This window comes from Mauremys reevesii, linkage group 11 (genome assembly GCF_016161935.1).
Source record: "Mauremys reevesii isolate NIE-2019 linkage group 11, ASM1616193v1, whole genome shotgun sequence".
Taxonomy (NCBI): Eukaryota; Metazoa; Chordata; order Testudines; family Geoemydidae; genus Mauremys; species Mauremys reevesii.
Genome location: NC_052633.1, coordinates 1,038,453 through 1,058,099, shown reverse-complemented (window position 1 = coordinate 1,058,099; position 19,647 = coordinate 1,038,453). Strand labels below are relative to the sequence as shown.

The 19,647-nt window shown below is 45.2% G+C and overlaps 1 protein-coding gene across 7 annotated transcripts in view; it reads left to right on the top strand.

Moving 5' to 3' along the window:
- The first annotated feature begins 325 nt into the window (after positions 1–325).
- LOC120375049 (uncharacterized oxidoreductase YjhC-like) overlaps positions 326–19,647 on the top strand; it is a 62,116-nt gene continuing 42,794 nt past the window's right edge. For 2 of the 7 annotated variants that reach the window (XM_039495627.1, XM_039495633.1), the window contains exons 1-3: positions 1,003–1,079; positions 1,797–1,913; positions 17,982–18,066. In XM_039495627.1, coding sequence (XP_039351561.1) covers positions 1,821–1,913; positions 17,982–18,066 — 178 coding nt within the window. In that variant the 5' untranslated portion in view covers positions 1,003–1,079; positions 1,797–1,820. Of the gene's footprint in view, positions 550–1,002; positions 1,080–1,162; positions 1,230–1,796; positions 1,914–17,981; positions 18,067–19,647 lie in introns of those variants that run through there. The other 5 variants (XM_039495628.1, XM_039495631.1, XM_039495629.1 and 2 more) reach the window with 5 other exon arrangements.

The window sequence follows — 19,647 nt, the reverse complement described above, 5'->3', positions numbered from 1 at the left end:
CACGGGCCCGCACGGGCGGGCGGCCGGGCCCCTTTCCGCTCCGAACTGCCGCCCGCCGGCTCGGGGGGAACCGGGCCGGGCGCTGAGCCCCTCCCCCCGCGCGCGCTCACCCGACACGGACCTGCAGCAAAGCGGGGTTCAAAGCGCCTCGCGCCACCAGCCTGAGAACCAGACCCGCCGCGAGCGCCCTGGGCACTTCCCGCCCGCCCGGCCGGCCCCGTAATGCACGAAGCCCGCGGGCACTGCGGGGCGCCGAGAGGCGCAGCAACGCCGACAACAATCAATACGGTTTTACTCTCCTGAATCCTATTGGCCAGACGCGGCCCCGCCCAGCCAGCGGACCCGCCCCGGTGACGCATCGGCAACCAATGGGCTCCCTTGCTTGCCAGGGACTGCCCCTGATTGGCTGCCGCCGGGCAGCCGGGGCTTCCTGCCGGCTGGGACCCGAGCGGCAGGTGAGCCCTGTGAGCCCGGAGAGCGGGTCCTGATCCGAGCGCCGCGGGTCCCTGTCTTCCCATCCCCCGCGGGGGTGGGGCCCCGTGCCTGGGGGCGGGTCTCTGCTCCCCACATTCCCCCGGTGGGGGTGGGGCCCCGTGCCTGAGGGCGGGTCTCTGCCCCCCCTTTCCTCGGGGGGTGGGGCCCCGTGCCTGGGGGTGGGTCTCTGCCCCCCCTTCCCCCGGGGGGTGTCGGCCCCGTGCCTGGGGGCGGGTCTCTGCCCCCCCTTCCCCCGGGGGGGTGGGGCCCCGTGCCTGGGGGCGGGTCTCTGCCCCCCCTTCCCCTGGGGGGGTGGCGGCGGCCCCGTGACTGAGGGCGGGTCCCTGGCCCCCTTCCCCCGGGGGGGTGGCGGCGGCCCCGTGACTGAGGGCGGGTCCCTGGCCCCCTTCCCCCGGGGGGGTGGCGGCGGCCCCGTGCCTGAGGGCGGGTCTCTGCCCCCCCATTCCCCCGGGGGGTGGCGGCCCCGAGCCTGGGGTCGGGTCTCTGCCCCCCCATTCCCCCGGGGGGTGGCGGCCCCGAGCCTGGGGTCGGGTCTCCCCAGTATGGATGTCATGGGGGGGGTAGCCCTCTTCCCGAGGGCAGGGGTGAGTCTCTGCCCCTGCGGAGGTTGCGGTTGAAGGGGGTAGGGGCTGTGTGACTGAGGGAGGGGTTGTGGCAGGCGGGGTGCCAGCCCTGTGACTGAGGTAGAAGTTGCCTGGGGTTTGGCATGGCTAGGAGGACGCGTGCCCTGGAAGGTAGGGGTTTGCCTAGGGCTTAGGACGTCCGGGTTCTGGTCTCTGCTCTCACACAGACTTCCGATGTGACCTTGGTTGAGGCTTTTAGGCTCAGAAATGTCATGGTGTTTAAGAGTTGGTGTGCTCAGCATTGCAATTCCTAGCTAGTTTAGGTATCTAAATCTCATTTTCAAATCTTATTGACTGTCAAAATGAGAGATGTAAGTTTCTAAACCAGCTAGGCATTGATGATAACATTAAAGACTATCCTAACGTGTGCATATGAAGGAACAAAATTTAGGTTCCATACATAACTTCAATTCTGGTACTTCCTGACTTTTAAGTATATAACTTTGTGACCTTAAAGTTCAGCTTGCTTGAGGAAGAAGGAAACAAAAGGTGCAGTGAGTGAGAAGGGAAAAGGAAGCATCTGTGGGATGCTGGGGAGGACATGCCTGAGAATTCATGCTCTAATGTTTACGTCAGATAGTGCTGACATAAGCCTTACTTAATCACCATAAAATAAATACGCCTAATATTGGTGGGGTTTTTAACCTAGATGATTCTAAAACATTGTCTTATTTCTAGTTCTAGGTAGATGACCGAGCAGAGATGCCTCCTTGTGTAACTGTTCTGATTATTGGAGCTGGATGCCGGGGAAAATGCTACTCTTATTTTGCTGTGCATTTTCCCAATCGAATGAAGGTAAAGATGTCATATGCTGTCAACCTTTTTCAAGGGGTCATATGTCTTATGGTTAATTTGAACAGAGTTCTTCTTGAATTGCAGCAATCACCATATAAAATGTGAGGTAAATTACTTCAAGTGTTTGAAAGTTGTTAATGAGAATACAGATCTTTTCCTAATATTGTACTCTTTTATTGGTTCATAACTCATAACAGCAGGAATTTTAAATTTCAAACATAGCATTCGCAATGCCTTGTGTTAGAAAAGTGATGTTTTTTAACTACTATATTTACCTTCTGAAAGTCCTGTATTGAGTGTGAGCACTCCATTGTTTTTCCTTTAGTTTAAAGTTCAGAACTGCAGCTAGAGTGACTGGGCGTGTGCGTGCTGCTGGGGAACTGCAGCATGTTTTTAGAGATGGTTAAGCTGGAGCATTTACAGGCAATCTGACAAAACTGAAGTTGGAGACTCTTCCCTCCTTTTTCACTATCCTACATGAAAGTGGTGTTTTGATTTAAAACAAGTCCCCTTTGAGCACTTGTACTTACCTGCAGCAGTTATAGATCCGACTGCAAGTGAGCAATCGGTGAAAGAGAACAAGGGACACAGAGCTGCTGTTCAAGTGCACTACTAGAAAAAAGCTAGTCATGTTCTCCAGCTATTAAATTACATCGAGCACAGTCTAAAAAAGCTCTTGACTAAATCAACAGTAAACTTAAGACTTAAAGGCCAAAGTCTGGGCCGTGCCCCCAGCACCTTCTTAGTCCGTGGTATAGTACCTGTGGGTTTTGGACAGTGGATCTGAGAGCACCCTTTCCAACAGCTAGCAGTGTTGTAATTGTAATCGTCCTCCTGTCTCTTTAAAGTAGCAATAGAGGTGGTGGTAGTCAAGGACATTGAGGAGCAGAGTCTAATCCCAGCTCCTTGTTAGACATATCAGGAGCCTACTCTGCCATCATGCCCTCTTCAGTTTAACTGTGTCAGGAAACCAGATTTTGTTATACAAATGCCAAACTGCTCCCCACCCCAATCATGGTACTATGAGAATGAGATTTCCTGCACTTAGTTTTTGCTCTGCTGTCCACTTCTGATTAGTGCTGACAGGAGTGAGTGCTGGAGGAGTGGCCATGGCACAGGATCCTCTCATGTAGCAAGGTGCCTGCAGTTGTTAGCTTCTCTTGCCAGGACTGTGGCTATTTTCAAGGTGTGGTGCTTGCTAATCTCACTTGTGGAATGTCCCACTGATCTTGCTAATGACTTCATTTTGGGAGTAGGGGCAATGGCATGCAGAGACCTGAACCTTCCACACATGCTGTTTAACATACAGTCAGTTGCTAATAAGACAATTGCCACCTGTATTCTGGTAATGGATAAGATGCTTGGCTTTTTGTGAATTACTAAAACAAGCTGGAGGATCCTGTTAGTCCTGTAATGACTTGATTTGCTCCAGTAGAATAACCAGTGCAAATGTAAGCCTCAGGCGGATCAGCAAGAGTTTGTGGCTATGGCTTTTGCCTCTGCACCTTGCAGGGGCCCAGAGCCCAGATTCCAGTCTCAGATCAATCTACACCGCAGTTAAAAAGCCCCACAGCCTGAGCCCTGTGAGCCTGAGTCAGCTGACATGGGCTGGTTGTAGGTGTTTAGTTGCAATGTAGACATACTCTCAGACAGCAGTGACAATTATTTGTGTACTAGAAGAATGTCTTCCATGGCTGGTTAAAGTCAGTAACAAGACTTTAGACCCATTATTACAAGAAACTGTTAATGATTTTCTTGTTGAGGTTAACAGGCTGTCCAAAGTCTTACAAATAGCAGTTTGACTTGCTCTGAAAATTCACCAACTATATCACAGTCTTGAATATTTTTTTTTTAATGGAAGATTGAGAAGGTGGTGATGGGTTTTGTTTTGTGTACAGTTGCACTAAGCTCAGTCAATTTCCAGGATCCCTATCAATCTGGCTTCAGATTTGGGAATGGAAGAGATACTTATTGTATTGACAGTTGATCTCAAGTAAGATGCCAAGCTGATTCTACTAATTATTTCTGTCTTTTGATGCCATTCACTACTGAGGTTTTTAGCCTCCTGTAGGGATAGACAAAATGACCCTTCAGTGGTTTGTTCCTCCCTCTGTACAAGATGCAGAGGATAGTGTTGGGCAACTGCTGCTCCTTCCCAAGGGCTCTTGCACAGAGAGTTCTCAATGCCCCTCCTGATCAATGTGTACGTGAAGCCACCCAGAGAAATAGTGTAACATATTGGGCTGAAATATCATCACTATGATGTTGGTGATAGTAGCTAGAGGAGAGAGTCTGGTCAGCGTCCATGCTAATTGAATGGATTTTGCCTACTTCTTGCCAATGTGCTTTGCAGGTCTCTGGCAGGCCTATTTGGCCCATTGCTGTCCCTGAATTCTTAGTGCTCTTGATGCGATGAGAGTCCCGAAGTCCCTTCGGACCCGCGGGATGGCTCTACTGCTTCCGGTCCAGTCCAGAGTTTAGCGTGCTCTTACATTTCCTTGTTGGTACCCCTGACCTGGCCGCCTGTCTTGAGATTTATACCTTCACCAAGATAATATCATGGTTCCATAAAAGGGGATATTTGCCTCTTTGTTTTGCCATTGGCTGTTACTCTCACTATCTCACTCATTCCTTACATCAATCGATTACATGTTCATAAGCATGAATACAATTGATTATATAGAGCTATGCAGCTTTAAGCAAGCATCTAACATCATTGGGGCTTTCCTCGGCTCGTAGCTTTGTAACGACATAACAGGATACGGTTCAGCCTGCACCTAAAAGAGCAAATGGGGGTGGGGGACACTCCTGGTTACAAGCGCAGTTTGTGACTGATTGGGGAGTTTAACTTCAGCGTTACCCACCAGTCTTGGGAGTATCTGCTCTCCCTTTGCAGCTTTCCCTGACCTTGGCATTTCCGGTGAGGGCTGCCCCAGGCATCTCTGTGCCACAAGTCTTTGACATGCTTCCAGATCAAGTTGGTCAGGTTTCTTAGACAACTTGAGCCCAGATCATTAAAGGTTTGAGAGACCTCTTGTCCTATACTTCATCACAGCAATGGAAATCATTTGGGATACAGTTGTTCTCTGGAGCCAGTAGGAAGGTGTCCATGGTAGAGGGTCTCCACCTTTTGAATTTGCTCCACTTGATGGTTCAACAGAGCTTGGGTTTGTTGAGCTACATGTTCAGTGTCAGACTTAATTATCTGATTTGATGCTTGGTTTGTTTTGTTTGCCAGCTTGGTTTTTATTTTCATTATTTTTGTTGCAGTTTAAAGATCGTTTCCTACAGTAAGTGGTGTGGTGGTTTATTCAGTCAAGTTTTAAATACCCTAAATGATGTGGCTTTAATGAGGAGATATTTCTGCAACCTATTAAATGATTGTCAGGATTTTTTCCCTGAAATTTAGCCTGAAATTCTCTTTGCTAAGCTGTCTTTCCGGACTCATAGGTTAAAGTGTTAGCAGTGTTTTGAATATGTAAAATGCTGTGTGGTTTTTATTTTATTGTTGCTAATAGTGACCCCTTGATTTAGGCTTCCTAAAGCTACCCATTATGAAAGATTTTTGTGGTCTCTTTTTGAGGAAACACTAAGCCCTCCATGGCAAAACCCTGGGCTAGAGATGTGCCTTTCACTTGTCCAGGGTGGATAAAAATTGCTGACTTTTTTTTTTAAAGGGAGGGGGGTATTTAAATCAGATTTTTTAATTTGAATATTTAAAATTAAATTTGAAATTGTGACTAAGTAGGGTAAGCCCTTAAACTTAAAAAAATTAAGCAATATGTGTTTGTTACATTTTAAAGAAAGTCAAATTGCTGAACTGGTGCAAGTCACTGGCTAAACTCTTGAACTAGAATTAGCTGAAGTGCTAAACCAGCTTTTAACAGCAGTAGTCTTTTCTGCAAGTGTGGAGAGAATATTTTCAGTTGGTGACTATAATTCATTCAAAGAAGCCAGTGGGAGTTGAAAAAGCAGAAAAGCTTGTTTCTTCTTCCAATCTATGAGTAAAAACTAGCTTTGAGAGGAGATCTAATAGTCTTAAAATCTTGAAGGATGTTTCTGGTCATCATGATCAGTTCAGTTCATTAACTACAGATGATACTTTGTTTAATTAATCATGTAGTCTTAAATGCAAAACAGGTTTTGATAAACATTCTTCTTAAATGTGCCAGATACATAAGAGACTTTCTTATTAGTTAAATAAAACTAAATTGCTGTTTTTTTGTGCATTTTAATTGAATTTGAATTTCAGCTTGACAAATCACAAGTAAAAAAATTAGGGCATGTCTACACTACAAAGTTAAGTTGACGTAAGGCAGCTTATGGCAACCTAACTGTGGAGGTGTACCCACCGCAGTGTTCTTCCTGCCACTTTAACTCGCCTGCTACACCGACCTGGAGGATAGGCAGAGCTTTTTGCAGCCTAGTTAGACTGAGGCAGTGTCCCTTTAGACGTAGCTTATGTTGCCTAAAGTGGCTTCCAGGAGCTGTCCTGCAATGCTCACTGTGACCGCTCTGGTCACCATTTTCAACTCCACTGCCCTGTAGCCAGGTAGAATGTCCCATCCCCTTTAAAGCCCCGGGAAGTTTTGAAATTGCTCTTCCTGTTTGCTGGGCATGGAGAGCTCACCTAGCAACTGCCCAATTGACTGCTGGCTCCATGCAGCAAATGTGCTTCTGCCTGGAATACACAGGAGATGGTGGGTCTCCTGGGTCTGTGAGGAGAGGAGGATGTGCAACCGCAGCTCCACTCCAGCCACGGAACTTCGATATCTATGGCAAGATCGCTTGGGGCATGGTGGAGAAGGGCTATGGCTGCGACACGCTGCAGTGCAGCGTAAAAATCAAGTTGCTGAGGCAGGTGTACCAGAAGGCACGGAAGGCAAATAGACACTCTGGTGCGGAGCTGTAAACATGCTGCTTCTACAGGGAGCTGCATGCCTTCGTTGGCAGTGACCCTACCTCCACCCCAAGAGCCCTGTGGGTACTTAAGGGCTGGAGTTGTTGGTAACCAGAGTGAACACAGGATGACGTGTTGGACGAGGAGAATGCAGGACAGGCAACAGGGAGACACAGTGGCATGGAGAACCAGGATCTCCTTTTGAGTCCTGAGCTGTCTAGCCAGTCCCAGCAGGCCAACCCTGGCAAGCCGGATGCAGGGGAGGGAAGCTCTGGTAAGCACTCTGCTTCAATACTGCAGTGACACATCTGCTCATATACTGCTTTTTTAATTGGGCTACAAGTGGTAGTGAAATAACCAGCGCAGAAACAGTTATCTGCTTCTCATTCTCCTGTACAGCTAGGCAGAGGGGGCTCTGCGGAAAAGTTTGTTTATGCACAATGGGGTATCCCATGAATCCTCCCTAGAGATCTCTCGGAATGTTTCCTGAAGGTAATCTGCAATCCTCTGCTGAAGGTTTTTTGGGAGGGCTGCTTTGTTTCTTCCCCTGTGGAGGCCACTCAGCAATTACTTCAGCAGGCAGGATAGCAGCACACGGGGCAGCAGCATACAGTCCCAGTCTGCAGCTGGACCCTTGCAGCCTCGGTTAACCTCAGGCGTGCGCCAAGGGAAAGAGAGAGAGATGCTCTTGTTGCTTGTTTGGAACAAGGGTATAAGTGCACTGACAATAACACCTCTATTGTTTCTTTAGCAGCTGCAGATGTGCCCATGACTGTCTCCCACACACTGGCTGATCACCTCTCTCGGATAAGGAGGAGTAAGGCAGACATGCTCAAGGAGGGGCTGCAGATTGTGAGCAGAGAGTATGGAGTAAGGCGGTCACCATCCACTACATGCTGCTTTTGCAGCAAAGGCGTTTCCCACCTGTAGTGGGGTGATAAGGATGTGTGTGCCATCTATCTTGGGGCCAGACAACTGTGCCCCAGAATACATCAACAGAAAGGGCTACTTTTGTATGGTATTGCAAGCGCTGGTGGACCACCAGGGACATCTTACCAACATCAGTGCAGGAATGTCAGGTGCATGACGCACGCATCTTTTAGAACACAGGCTTGTTCAGAAAGCTGCAAGTAGAGACTTTTTTTTTCTAGACCAGAGGATTACTGGGGATGGGGAAATATCAATAGTGATCCTGAGAAATCCAGCCTACCTCGTGCTCCCGTGGCTGATGAAGCCTTACATCGGCCACCTTGACAGCATCAAGGAGCACTTCAACAACAGGCTCTGCTGGTTCAGAGTGACTGTTGAATGTGCCTTTGGCAGGTTGAAAGGCTGCTGGCCTTGTCTGTTCATGAGATTAGATATCAGTGGAAAAAATATCCCTATGGCTATAGCTGCCTGCTGTGTGCTTCATAATATCTGTAAAGCAAAGGGGGAGAAGTTTCTGTCAGGGTAGAGGCTCTAAGAAGTGCTCAACAGGGAGCTATACAGCTCAGGGAGGCTTTGAAAGACCATTTTAATAATGAACCACAGTAATGTGTGTGGTTTGTTGGGTGCCTGTCATTGGGTTGTTGTTTGTTTGTTTTTTTCCCCTCCACGGCAGTATGAACCTTGTAATGACTGCTTTTTGTAGTAGCAGTATAACATTGCAAATGCACCTATTGCTATTATCTGTGAATGTCAGCCCAAACCACTGTGTTGTGAACTAATAAAAGTGAATTAAGTTTCCATAAATAGACTTTTATTCCAAACACATGCAAACAGATATACAGTAGAACCTCAGTTATGAACACATTGGGAATGGAGGTTGTGAATAACTCTCAATGTTTGTAACGCTGAACAAAATGTTGTATGTTCTTTCAAAAGTTTACAACTGAACATTGACTTAATACTTTACTATGCAAAAGAAAAATGCTGCTTTCCTTTTTTTTTAAATAGTTTAACAAAGTGATTTAAAAAATTAACTGCAATTAATCACATTAAACAATACAATGCTATTTACTTTAACTATTTTTGGATGTTTACTACATTTTCAAATATTATTTTCAATTACAACACAATACAATGTGTACAGTGCCCACTTTATATTTTTTATTACAGATATTTGCACTTTAAAAAGGTGTTTTTAATTCACCTCATACAAGTACTGTAATGCAATCCCTTTATCATGAAAGTGCAACTTACAAATGTAGATATATGTTTAAAAAAAACCTGTATTCAAAAACAAAACAATGTAAAACTTTAGAGCCTACAGGTCCATTCAGTCCTACTTATTCTGCCAATCGCTCACACAAACAAGTTTGTTTACATTGATGGGAAATGCTGCTGCCTGCTTATTTACAGTATCACCTGAAAGTGAGAACAGGCATTTGCATGGCACTTTTGTAGCTAGTGTTGCAAGGTATTTACATGCCAGATATGCTAAACATTTGTATGCCCCTTCATGGTTTGGCCAGCATTCCAGAGGATATGCTTCCATGCTGATGACGCTTTTTTTTTTTTTTTAAACTAGCGTCAATTAAATTTGTGACTGTACTCCTTGGGAGGAGAATTGTATGTCTCCTGTTCTACCCACATTCTGCATATATTTCATGTTATAGCTGTCTTGGATCATGACCCAGCACATACTCGGTTTAAGAACACTTTCACAGCAGATTTGACAAAATGCAGAAAAGATACTGATGTGAGATTTCTAAAACTAGTTACTGGACTCAACCCAAGGTTTAAGAATCTGAAGTGCCTTCCAAAATCTGAGAGGGATGAGGTGTGGAGCATGCTTTTAAAAGTCTTAAAAGAGCAACACTTTGATGCAGAAACTTCAGAACCCAAACTGCCAAAAAAGAAAATCAGATGCTGGTGGCATCTGACTCAGATAATGAAAATGTGTCAGTCTGCACTGCTTTGGATTGTTATCAAGCAGAACCTATCATCAGAATGGAAGCATGTCCTCTGGAATGGTGGTCGAAGCATGGAAGGGGCATACAAATCTTTAGCGCATCTGGCACGTAAATACCTTGCAACGCTGGCTACAGAAGTGCCATACAAATGCCTGTTCTCACTTTCAGGTGACATTGTAAATAAGCAGGCAGCAGTATCTCCCGTCAATGTGAACAAACTTGTTTGAGCGATTGGCAGAATAAGTAGGACTGAGTGGACTTGTAGGCTCTAAAGTTTTACACTGTTTTGTTTTTGAGTGCAATTATGTAACTTAAAAAAATCTGCATTTTTAAGTTACTTTCACGGTAAAGAGATTGCACTTCAGTACTTGTATGAGGTGTATTGAAAAATACTATTTCTTTTGTTTATCATTTTTACAGGGCATATATTTGTAATAAAAAAAAAATAAAGTGAGCACTGTGCACTTAGTATTCTGTGTTGTAATTGAAATTAATATTGAAAATGTAGAAACATCCAAAAATATTTAATGCATTTTAATTGGTATTCTATTGTAAGTGTGATTAATCACAATTAATTTGCAGTTAACTCATGCAATTAACTCAATTACTTGACAGCCCTAGCTACAGTATACAGAAGTACTGTTGTGAGTGTATTCACTCCCCTTGATCCACACGATTTACAAGCACTACATTCTCTTCTGCTTAGGATTCATAGAGCACAGCGGCAGTCCCAGCCATGGTGCGTATGGCCCGGAGGGTAGGGGGCAAGGTGGCATAATAAGGAGGGAACTCATGGGCATGAGTATATGTGGACAGGGCAACTACACTGAATATTGGCACAGTTTTCCACAGACAGTAGTGACTTTAGCTGATCTCACTCCTAAGGGCACACAAGCTGAAACGGAACAGCTCCTGCACCATGTGGCTGCAGACAAGGTCCAAGTGCTGCTAGTCTGTGTGCTGCCATGATCCCTGCTGAAGTAATTGCTGAGTGGCTTGGGAAAGTGTCCTACCGCTGCAGAAGAAATGAGGCTGCTCTCCCTAGCAACCTTCGGCAGAGGATTGCAGACTACCTCTGGGGCAGTTTCCTTGAGATCTCTATGGAGGACATAAACTGTTCCACAGGGCCCTCTCTATGGCCCAGGGTAGCCCTCACTGGAAATGCTAAGGCCAGGGCAGGCTGCAAAAAGGAGAGCAGATACTCCCAACACTGGTGGGTAACACTGAAGTTAAACTCCCCAACCAGTCACAAACTGTGCTTCTGATCACTCCACTGGTTATCAAGAAGCAAAAAAGAAATCACACAGCCCCCGTTATTGCATTCCAGTTCTCTGGCTCACAATCAGCACCTAGGGCCAGTACAGTGAGAAGTTACTTTAAACTCTGCTCACCCATACAGAATGTTCTGACCCTAAAGGGTCAGCCATGTTACCAGGTCAGTATAGGTTTGGATCTTACTCAAAATACCACGCTGCCAGCCAGTCCTATAGTGCCTAACACTAAACATTTATTATAAAGAAAGAACAAGACGAGAGTTGTTAGATGGTAAAACCATCACATACATACAAAGACTTCAGAGTCCATAGATCAGGTTCTTCACAGTATTGGTGAGTTTGCTGATTTGAAAGTCCATGTGGATCACATCCATAGTTTGGATAGGTCATTCAGTCCTTTTTTCAGAGCTTAAGTTTGTAGCAAAGTTCTTCCAGAGGTAAGAAGCAGGAACGAAGACAAAGTGGAGAAGATGCAGCTGCCTTTTATAGTCTTTTGCCATGTGGCCTGTGCTTCCTTTGTTTCAAACAAGCTGCCTAGCACATGGCTTGAAAGCCTTAGAGTTCTGTCTATGGGCATGTCCCTTGCGTGCCTTGCTGAGTCATAAGAGTGTCTGCCTTCTCTCAATGGGTCAGTTGTATAACTGATGGTCCTTAATGGGCCATCAAGCAGGCTAGGCAGTTCTGTTGCCAAACTGCCTAGGGGTATCACCCAGAAGCATAGCACAGGTTTTGTAATACAGACAGACATATCTCTAATCCAAACTACAAAGGTGATATGAACACACAAATGAGATCATCTGGCAATTTATAACCTTTTTGCAGATATCTTACGTGGCATAATATTAGTATTCATAATATCCTGAAGTGTTCCCCAGATCCCATACGGCATCACCCTCTGCCTAGCTGTACAGGGAAATGAGAAGCAGATAGCGACTCTACCTCTATTGGTTATTTCACTACCTCTTTTAACACTATTAAAAAAGAGTAAATGAACAGATGTGTCCCTGCAATATCAAAGCAAACTGCATGCTCATCAGCAGTTCCTTTCCCTGCCTCAGGCTCACTTGTCCTGGACTGTAGGGACTGGCTCAACTACTCTGGAGTCAAAAAGAGGTCCTGGCTCACTGTGACACTGGACCCCCCATTGCCCGTATTCTCCTCCAACACCTCGTTCTCAGGATTCACTCCAGTGGCCCATAGAATCATAGAACTGGAAGGGACCTTGAGAGGTCATCTAGTCCCCTGTACTCGTGGCAGGATTAAGTATTATCTAGACCATTCCTGACAGGTGTTTGTCTAACCGGCTCTTAAAAATCTCCAGTGATGGAGATTCCACAACCTCCCTAGGCAATTTATTCCAGTGTTTAACCACTCTGAAAGTTAGGAAGTTTCTCCTAATGTCCAACCTAAACATCCTTTGGTGCAATTTAACCCATTGCTTCTTGACCTATCCTCAGAGGTTAAGAAAAACAAATTTTCTTCTCCTTGTAACAACCTTTTACGTACTTGAAAACTGTTATGTCCCCTCTGTCTTCTCTTTTCCAGAAGAAACAAACCCAATTTTTTTTTTCAATCTCCCCTCATAGATCATGTTTTCTAGACCTTTCATAATTTTTGTTGTACTTCTCTGGACTCTCTCCAATTTGTTCACATCCTTCCTGAAATGTGGAGCCCAGAACAGGACACAATACTTTTGACTTCTTCTTTTCCTATTTTAGCCTCTTCTGATCCTACCTCATTTTCACTGGTATTCCCTATGTTAGACGTCCAATCGCCACCAACCTTCTTGGTGAAAATCGAAACAAAGAAGTCATTAAGCACCTCTGCCACGTCCACATTTTCTGTTATTTGACCTAGTCTCCACTTTTTGTAAGACTTTTTATTTTTAGATCATTGAAGATCTCCTGGTTAAGCCAGGGTGGTCTCTTTCTATACTTCCTGTCTTTCGCTCTTGTGCCCTTAATAATGTCTCTCTGAGAAAGTGCCAACTATCTTCTATTGTTTTTCCCCTTATACTAGCTTCCTATGACTGACTCCTCCGAAGTATCCACAGGATCCTTGGGGGTATGTGTCGCTGCTGAGCATGGCATGCAGCTCGTTTTAATAGCAGCATGTTTGCAGTTCTGCACCAGAGTGACTGGTAACCTCCCTTGCATTCTGATATGCCTGCCACAGCTCCTGACTTTCATGCAGCACTGCTGCGGGTCCCTCATGTAGCCCTGTGATGTTCCTCTCCAGTGTTGTCTGTCACTCCAGTCCTTGACTCTGGGAGCCAGCCTTACCCTGCTCGGCTGTGAGAACCCCCACTCCTGGGCTGTTCATGCACAGTCTCAGGCATGTAAGCTGCTCCTTGGATTGTGCAACTGAATGACAATAGCCAATATCTCCAGTCCCAGACAAAACCCTAGGAGCCGCTGTCTTGTTGTGTCAAGTTATGCCCACTGGACGCTGCAAGCTTATATGAGTTCATCAGTTTAACAAAGAAATTGATATGTACCAGGCTTGTTATTCCAAGGAGAGTTTCTGAGACGCTTCAAACCAAATGCACTGCTTCAGGTAGAATAAAACAGATTAACTATAAAGGTAGATTTTAAGTGATTATAAGTCAGAGCATATATAGTCAGATTTGGTCAAATGAAATAAAAACAAAACACATTCTAAGCTGATCTTAACACTTTCAATGCACTTACAAAATTAGATGTTTCTCACCACAGGCTGGCTGGTTGCTCTACAGCCAGGCTCTCCCCTTTGATCAGCGCTTCAGTCGCTTGGTGTGGTGTCTGTAGGTGGTGAGACAGAGAGAGAGAGGAAGAGCCTGGCAAACGTGTCTCCCTTTTATCATGTCCTTTCTTCCCTCTTGGCTTTGCCCCCTCCCCCCCTTCAGAGTCAGGTGAGCATCACCTCATCGCAGTCCCTGACTGCCTAAAGGTGGGGGGTGACTCCCTCAAGAGTCCAACAGATTATTTTGTTGCTGCCTGAGCCAGTGTCCTTTGTTCCTGGGAGGCTGGGCTGGGTTTGACCCATACCTGCCCTGATGAAGTGTGAACTGCCCCTCTGCTCCTGGAGAGTTTTTGCCTGGGCTTATTTTAAGCCATGAGGATACATTTTCAGCCTCATAACTACATACAGTAATGTTACAGGTTATAATTTCACATAACAGTTACTATAACATCACTATAACAATGCTCAGTGCATCATGAGCCTTCCGAAGACACCCAACATAAGAAACTTTGCATTGGACACCACACAATCCTTTTACAAGGATTAACATGGGGGTGCTGGGTGTTCCCCTGAGGTACAGAGCGTCACACGCCCTTCTTGCCCATGCCCTGAGCGATCTGCTCATCGATATCAATATTTCTACAGCTGGATCTTCTCCCCACAGACCCAGGAGATCCACCGCTTCCCGTGTACTCCAGGGATGAGTTTGTCTGCAGTGTGGAACCGGCATGGTCAGCTGGGCAGTTGCTAGGTGAGCTCTCCAGACTGAGCAAACAGGAAAGGGAATGTCAAAAATTCACTGGCCTTTAAAAGGGGAAGGGCATGCTCCTGTGAATCTGGCCAGAGGACAGTGTGGTTCAAAACGGTGACCAGAGCAGTCACGGTGGTGCATTGTGGGACACCTCCTCGAGGCCAGTAAAGTTGACTAAGTAATGCAGAGTCTATACTGAAACTGCATCAACCTAACTACATCAACCTAAGTGCTATGCCTCTCGGGGAGGTGGAATTATTAAGTTAGTGTAGTGGGTGAGTTACGTCGGTGGGAGTAACACTTTAATGTAGACACTTACAGAGTTAAGTCAATGTAATATGCCTTGGGTCGACTTAACTCTAGTGTAGACCAGGCCTAAGTACCTTTCCCAGACCTGAAGAAGAGCTCTGTGTAGCTCAAAAACTTCTCTATCATTAACAGAAGTTGGTCCAATGAAAAATATTACCTCACCCCACCTTGTCTCTCTACTATCCTGGGACTAACATGGCTACAACAACACTGCATACAAGTAAAAAACTAATCACCTAGTAAATAAGAAATGCATCATTCACCATTTTCTGGCATAGTAAAAAAGTACAAATTATGAATCTGAATAAATGTAAGTTAAATTATATAATTGCTTAAATAAATTAATATGATGTATCCTCCTGGTTAGCAAAAAGAAATACCAGACTTAACACAAAGGTGATACTTAGGGCTTGGCTACACTGGAGAGTTACAGCGCTGGTGGTGGCTTTACAGCGCTGTAACTCACTCCCCGTCCACACTGGCAAGGCACATACAGCGCTGTATCTCCCTGGCTACAGCGCTGCATGTACTCCACCTCGACAAGAGGAATAAAGAGAACAGCGCTGGTGCTGCAGCGCTGGGGTGCCAGTGTAAACAGTGATTAATCTTACTACGCAGTAACTGACCTCCAGAACCTTCCCATAATGCTTTTTAAGTAAAGATAACACTCTCTGTTTTGTTGTGAACTTGGGGCTCCCAGAGCTGCTTATCTAAAAAACAAACACAGCTACTATTTGCAGTGAATGAGCAGAGGCAGGGGGATCCCTTTGGAATGTCCACAGCTAGTGTTTGCTTGAGGAGAGAAGCAGCACCGCATGCGAGGGGGGGGCGTGTTTCGGAGCAGCTGCTTATCTGGTCTGTGAGGAAAAAAACAAAAGGCTATTTGCATTTAGTGAATGAGAGAGGGGTGGGGGAAGGGGTCGGAACTTGCAAGGCAGGGAGCTGACACTGTGTCAGCTCCAAAAATCCACTCTCTCTGTCTCCCCCACGCTCCCTGTCACACTCCACCCCACCCCCCTCTTTTGAAAAGCACGTTGCAGCCACTTGAACGCTGGGATTAAAAGTGGTGGTTTAAATCACTTTGGTTTAAACCAGTCCACACTGCACTTATCTCACTAAATTCCATTCAGGTTTCTCTAAAATATAAACTGTTAAAAATAATCATTTCTCTTGTTTGTATGACTCAGAAGAATGTTGGCAGCCTGCTGAAATAACTGAACACGAACATTCTAACTAGCCTGGCCCACACCATCCCCAGCACATACTGCACTGGGAATGACTGGGAGTTGCCTGGAGCAGCTGCAGTGGCTGGAAATGGGGAGAGTTGGGTTAGGGAGGGTTCCCCGACCACACCCCTCCCAGATCAGCACATGTTCCCAGTGGCCCATAGCCCTTCTCTTGCCGCCAGCTAACCTAGGCAAAGCTTGCACTACAGGACTAGCTAAGGTTCAGGGTTCAAATCCTACTGCTGATCATGTAATTGTACAAAATAGAATTTGTTTTTACCTTTTAAAAATACCCTATGAATTTACATACAGGGGAGGGGGGAACTCTTGAGGTTGCCAAGTTATGTGCTCAGATGTTAAAAAAATCCCAGACCTATGGCTGCCTGTGCAACCTTGATTACAATGATAGCACACTATTATCACAGGATACCTGTCTCCATCACTGACTCCGGAGGGAATTCTGTGTATCAGCGGACGTGCAGAATTCCTCTGTCTCATGTAATTTTGTATTTTCCTGCATAAAATACATTTTGCCTAAGAAGTGCTGCAGTTCTGCCGTAAGCCGCTGTGGTGCCAACGGTTATGGTGCCAGAGCAGCTTCTGGTGGGCAAAAGGCAGAACTGCAGCACTTCTTAGGCAAAATATATTTTATGCAGGAAAATACAAAGTTCTATGCCCAGTGCTGCAGCATTCCCTCAGAAGTAGAAGCTGATCACAGCACCCTGCCCGCGGAACCAGGTTAGGATAGAGTGGGGAACACAGGCCTGCTGGGGGGGTCACAGACAGGTTCAGAATAGCTAGTGGGGAGGGACAGACTGGGGAATGGGCTCAGGAGCTAGTGGGCTGACAGCGTTGAGGCTGGGGACTGGGAGGGAGGGCTTCAGAGACCCATGGGGATGGGGGGTGCAGGGACAGGGGCAGACGTGCCTGACTGAATGGGAGAGGCTTGAGGTCGGGCAGGATCTGCATGGGGGAGGCTTCCCAACTCCCCAACAATCCCACCCCCACCCCTCAAAAAATCCATCACACCCAACACCCTCCAGGTTCACTCCTAGGCTCCTTCCCTCTCCCTGACCCCCGCAAGCCTTTGCACTGCTTCTGACAGGTGCAGGAAATACAGTTCTGTATTGTAATTTACATGAATTACACAAAGTTCTATAAAAGCAGCAAAGAGTCTTGTGGCACCTTATAGACTAACAGACGTTTTGGAGCATGAGCTTTCGTGGGTGAATACCGACGAAGTGGGTATTCACCCACGAAAGCTCATGCTCCAAAACGTCTGTTAGTCTATAAGGTGCCGCAAGACTCTTTGCTGCTTTTACAGATCCAGACTAACACGGCTACCCCTCTGATACAAAGTTCTATAATAATATGCCTAGTAAGGAATCTATTTGTCAAAATAAATAAATAAATAAATTGACAGAATCTTTTTTTGGGGGGGTCTGTATTGTTACAGACATACTTGCTGACAGATATTTTGAAATAAATTACCAAAATAATTAAAACTGGCATGATTATATTGTGTTATTTTGACAAATAAAATATGCAGAATTTTCAAATATTTTGTGCAGAATTGTTAATATTTTGGCACAGAATTCCCTCAGGAGTAACCACTGCACAAGATAGATGCATGGGGAGCCGAATTAAGGTTTCATGGGTGACTGTAAATCTGGCATTTACTAACTTTTGGGAATTTAACTTTATAACCACGGAACTTGGCTTTTTGTATGTAATCTTAATTACGCTGTCCTAAATAATTCCTCTTCCTCCTTTATGTGTAAACCCTATGTATACTTGTAAATGGTTATCCTCTTCCCATATAGCTGTTAAGCCAGGTTGTACTTAGTTCCTGGAATATTTTCACTTGAGTCAATGTCTTCATCTGCCTCATCACTTTGTTGCTGTTCTCTGAATTCCTTTGTGGAGATCTTTCTCGTATTGACACTCCCACAGCAGTTTGCAGAACATAACAATGTTCTTCTTTTTTTAGGTAGTTGGAGTTGCAGATCCTCGTGCTTTTGCTAGAAATGACCTTCAGAAGATTCACAGCATTGACAAGAAAAATGTATTTAATGGTAATATTTGCCTCGCTGTCTTGTTCTATAGGCCATATTATGAAAGACTAAATTAATGAAATATATTTCTATAAATCCAAACACTAATATTAGTTTATATGCAGTGCTTTTAAGGACACACATCTGGGGATGGTATTTATGGAATATAGTATTATTTTGTATTTAAAATAAATCAATAAATAAATGCCCATTCGGGGCTTTGAGCAGTCTTGACATAGTTTAAAAAAACTATAACTTCTCATCTTTAGAAGGATGATGTTCCCTTTGTTAACTGTACATGTTAGTGTACTTATACCGGATCATAGAAACAACCACTGTTGCCATATTTAGGTAATCTGCTCATGTCTTCCTTTTATGACATTTTATTCTACAGTAATAGCTAAATGTTTTTGCTGTGAGAACAATAAGACCTATAATGTGATATCTACCACTGAAATCTAAACACTTTTAAATACAGTAGAACCCTGCTTCACAGAGTCTCCATTTACTCCTTGGAGAATTCTGCACCAAAAAATTAAAAATTCTGCACACATTTTAAAATTCTGCATATTTTATTTGTCAAAATAACGCAATATAATCATGTAAGTTTCAGTTATTTAGGTAATTTATTTAAACGACTATGCGATGGATGGAGAATAGGAGTGGGGAGCACTGGAGGAAATCTCCAAATGGCCTTTGTCTAATAGTAATGTAGCTAGTTTTGACCCTTTATTTCTAGTTATCAGTCAATAAATATATGCAGCCGTATGCTCAGAATTACATCATAGGCAACTGAAGCGCAAGTGAGGGCTGGAGAATCAAAATTTATATTGGCTACTCACCATTGCCAAAAAGGTCAGTAGTAAACAGTTCATGGAGCACATTTTGATAAGAACATTTTTCAGTCCAAAAATTTAGACCAGTTATATTGACTAAAGCACCATTAGCATTTATAAGGCTATACTGTCATTTACAATACTGCTCCTTTACACCACTCTTGCAATGTAAAGGGCCTCTAAATCTTTTACACGTGTTTTATACTCCTGGGGGAATTCACTAAGAACAATGGGAACAATTCACAAAGCAGGCAGGCTGCTATATTCTGCTCTGCCTGACAGTGCCTGCCTCATGCCTACCTCCTCAGAAACACACCAAAGCCCTGCCTCCCACGCCAGGTGTGCCACAATAGCGAGCAAGAGGGACAGAGTCTCATTCATTGACAGGCCAAGCTCCTCTCCCTCCCCCCGGCATTGATTGATGTCTCCTCCTGGATGCATGCCTGCCACGCCCAGCACACACACACAGTGGTGCACACACAGTGGTGATTTCCGTCTCCGCAAGCTGCTCCAGGTGCCTGAACGATGTGCCTATGCTGCCAAGGAGGGGCGCATGACCACTCTTGTGGTTTCCCTTTACTTCCGTGTCAGAAGTAATTTTTCTTTGGGGAAGCAAAGAAATCTGTGGGGGACATCAATTCTGCGTGTATGCAGTGGCACAGAATTCCCGCAGGAGTACTCCATTTTCTGGCTCTCCTTATTAACTGAACCACCGTATGCCCCCGGGTGGCTGGGGCTTGGGCTGTCAGCCCCTGGTGGCCATTAT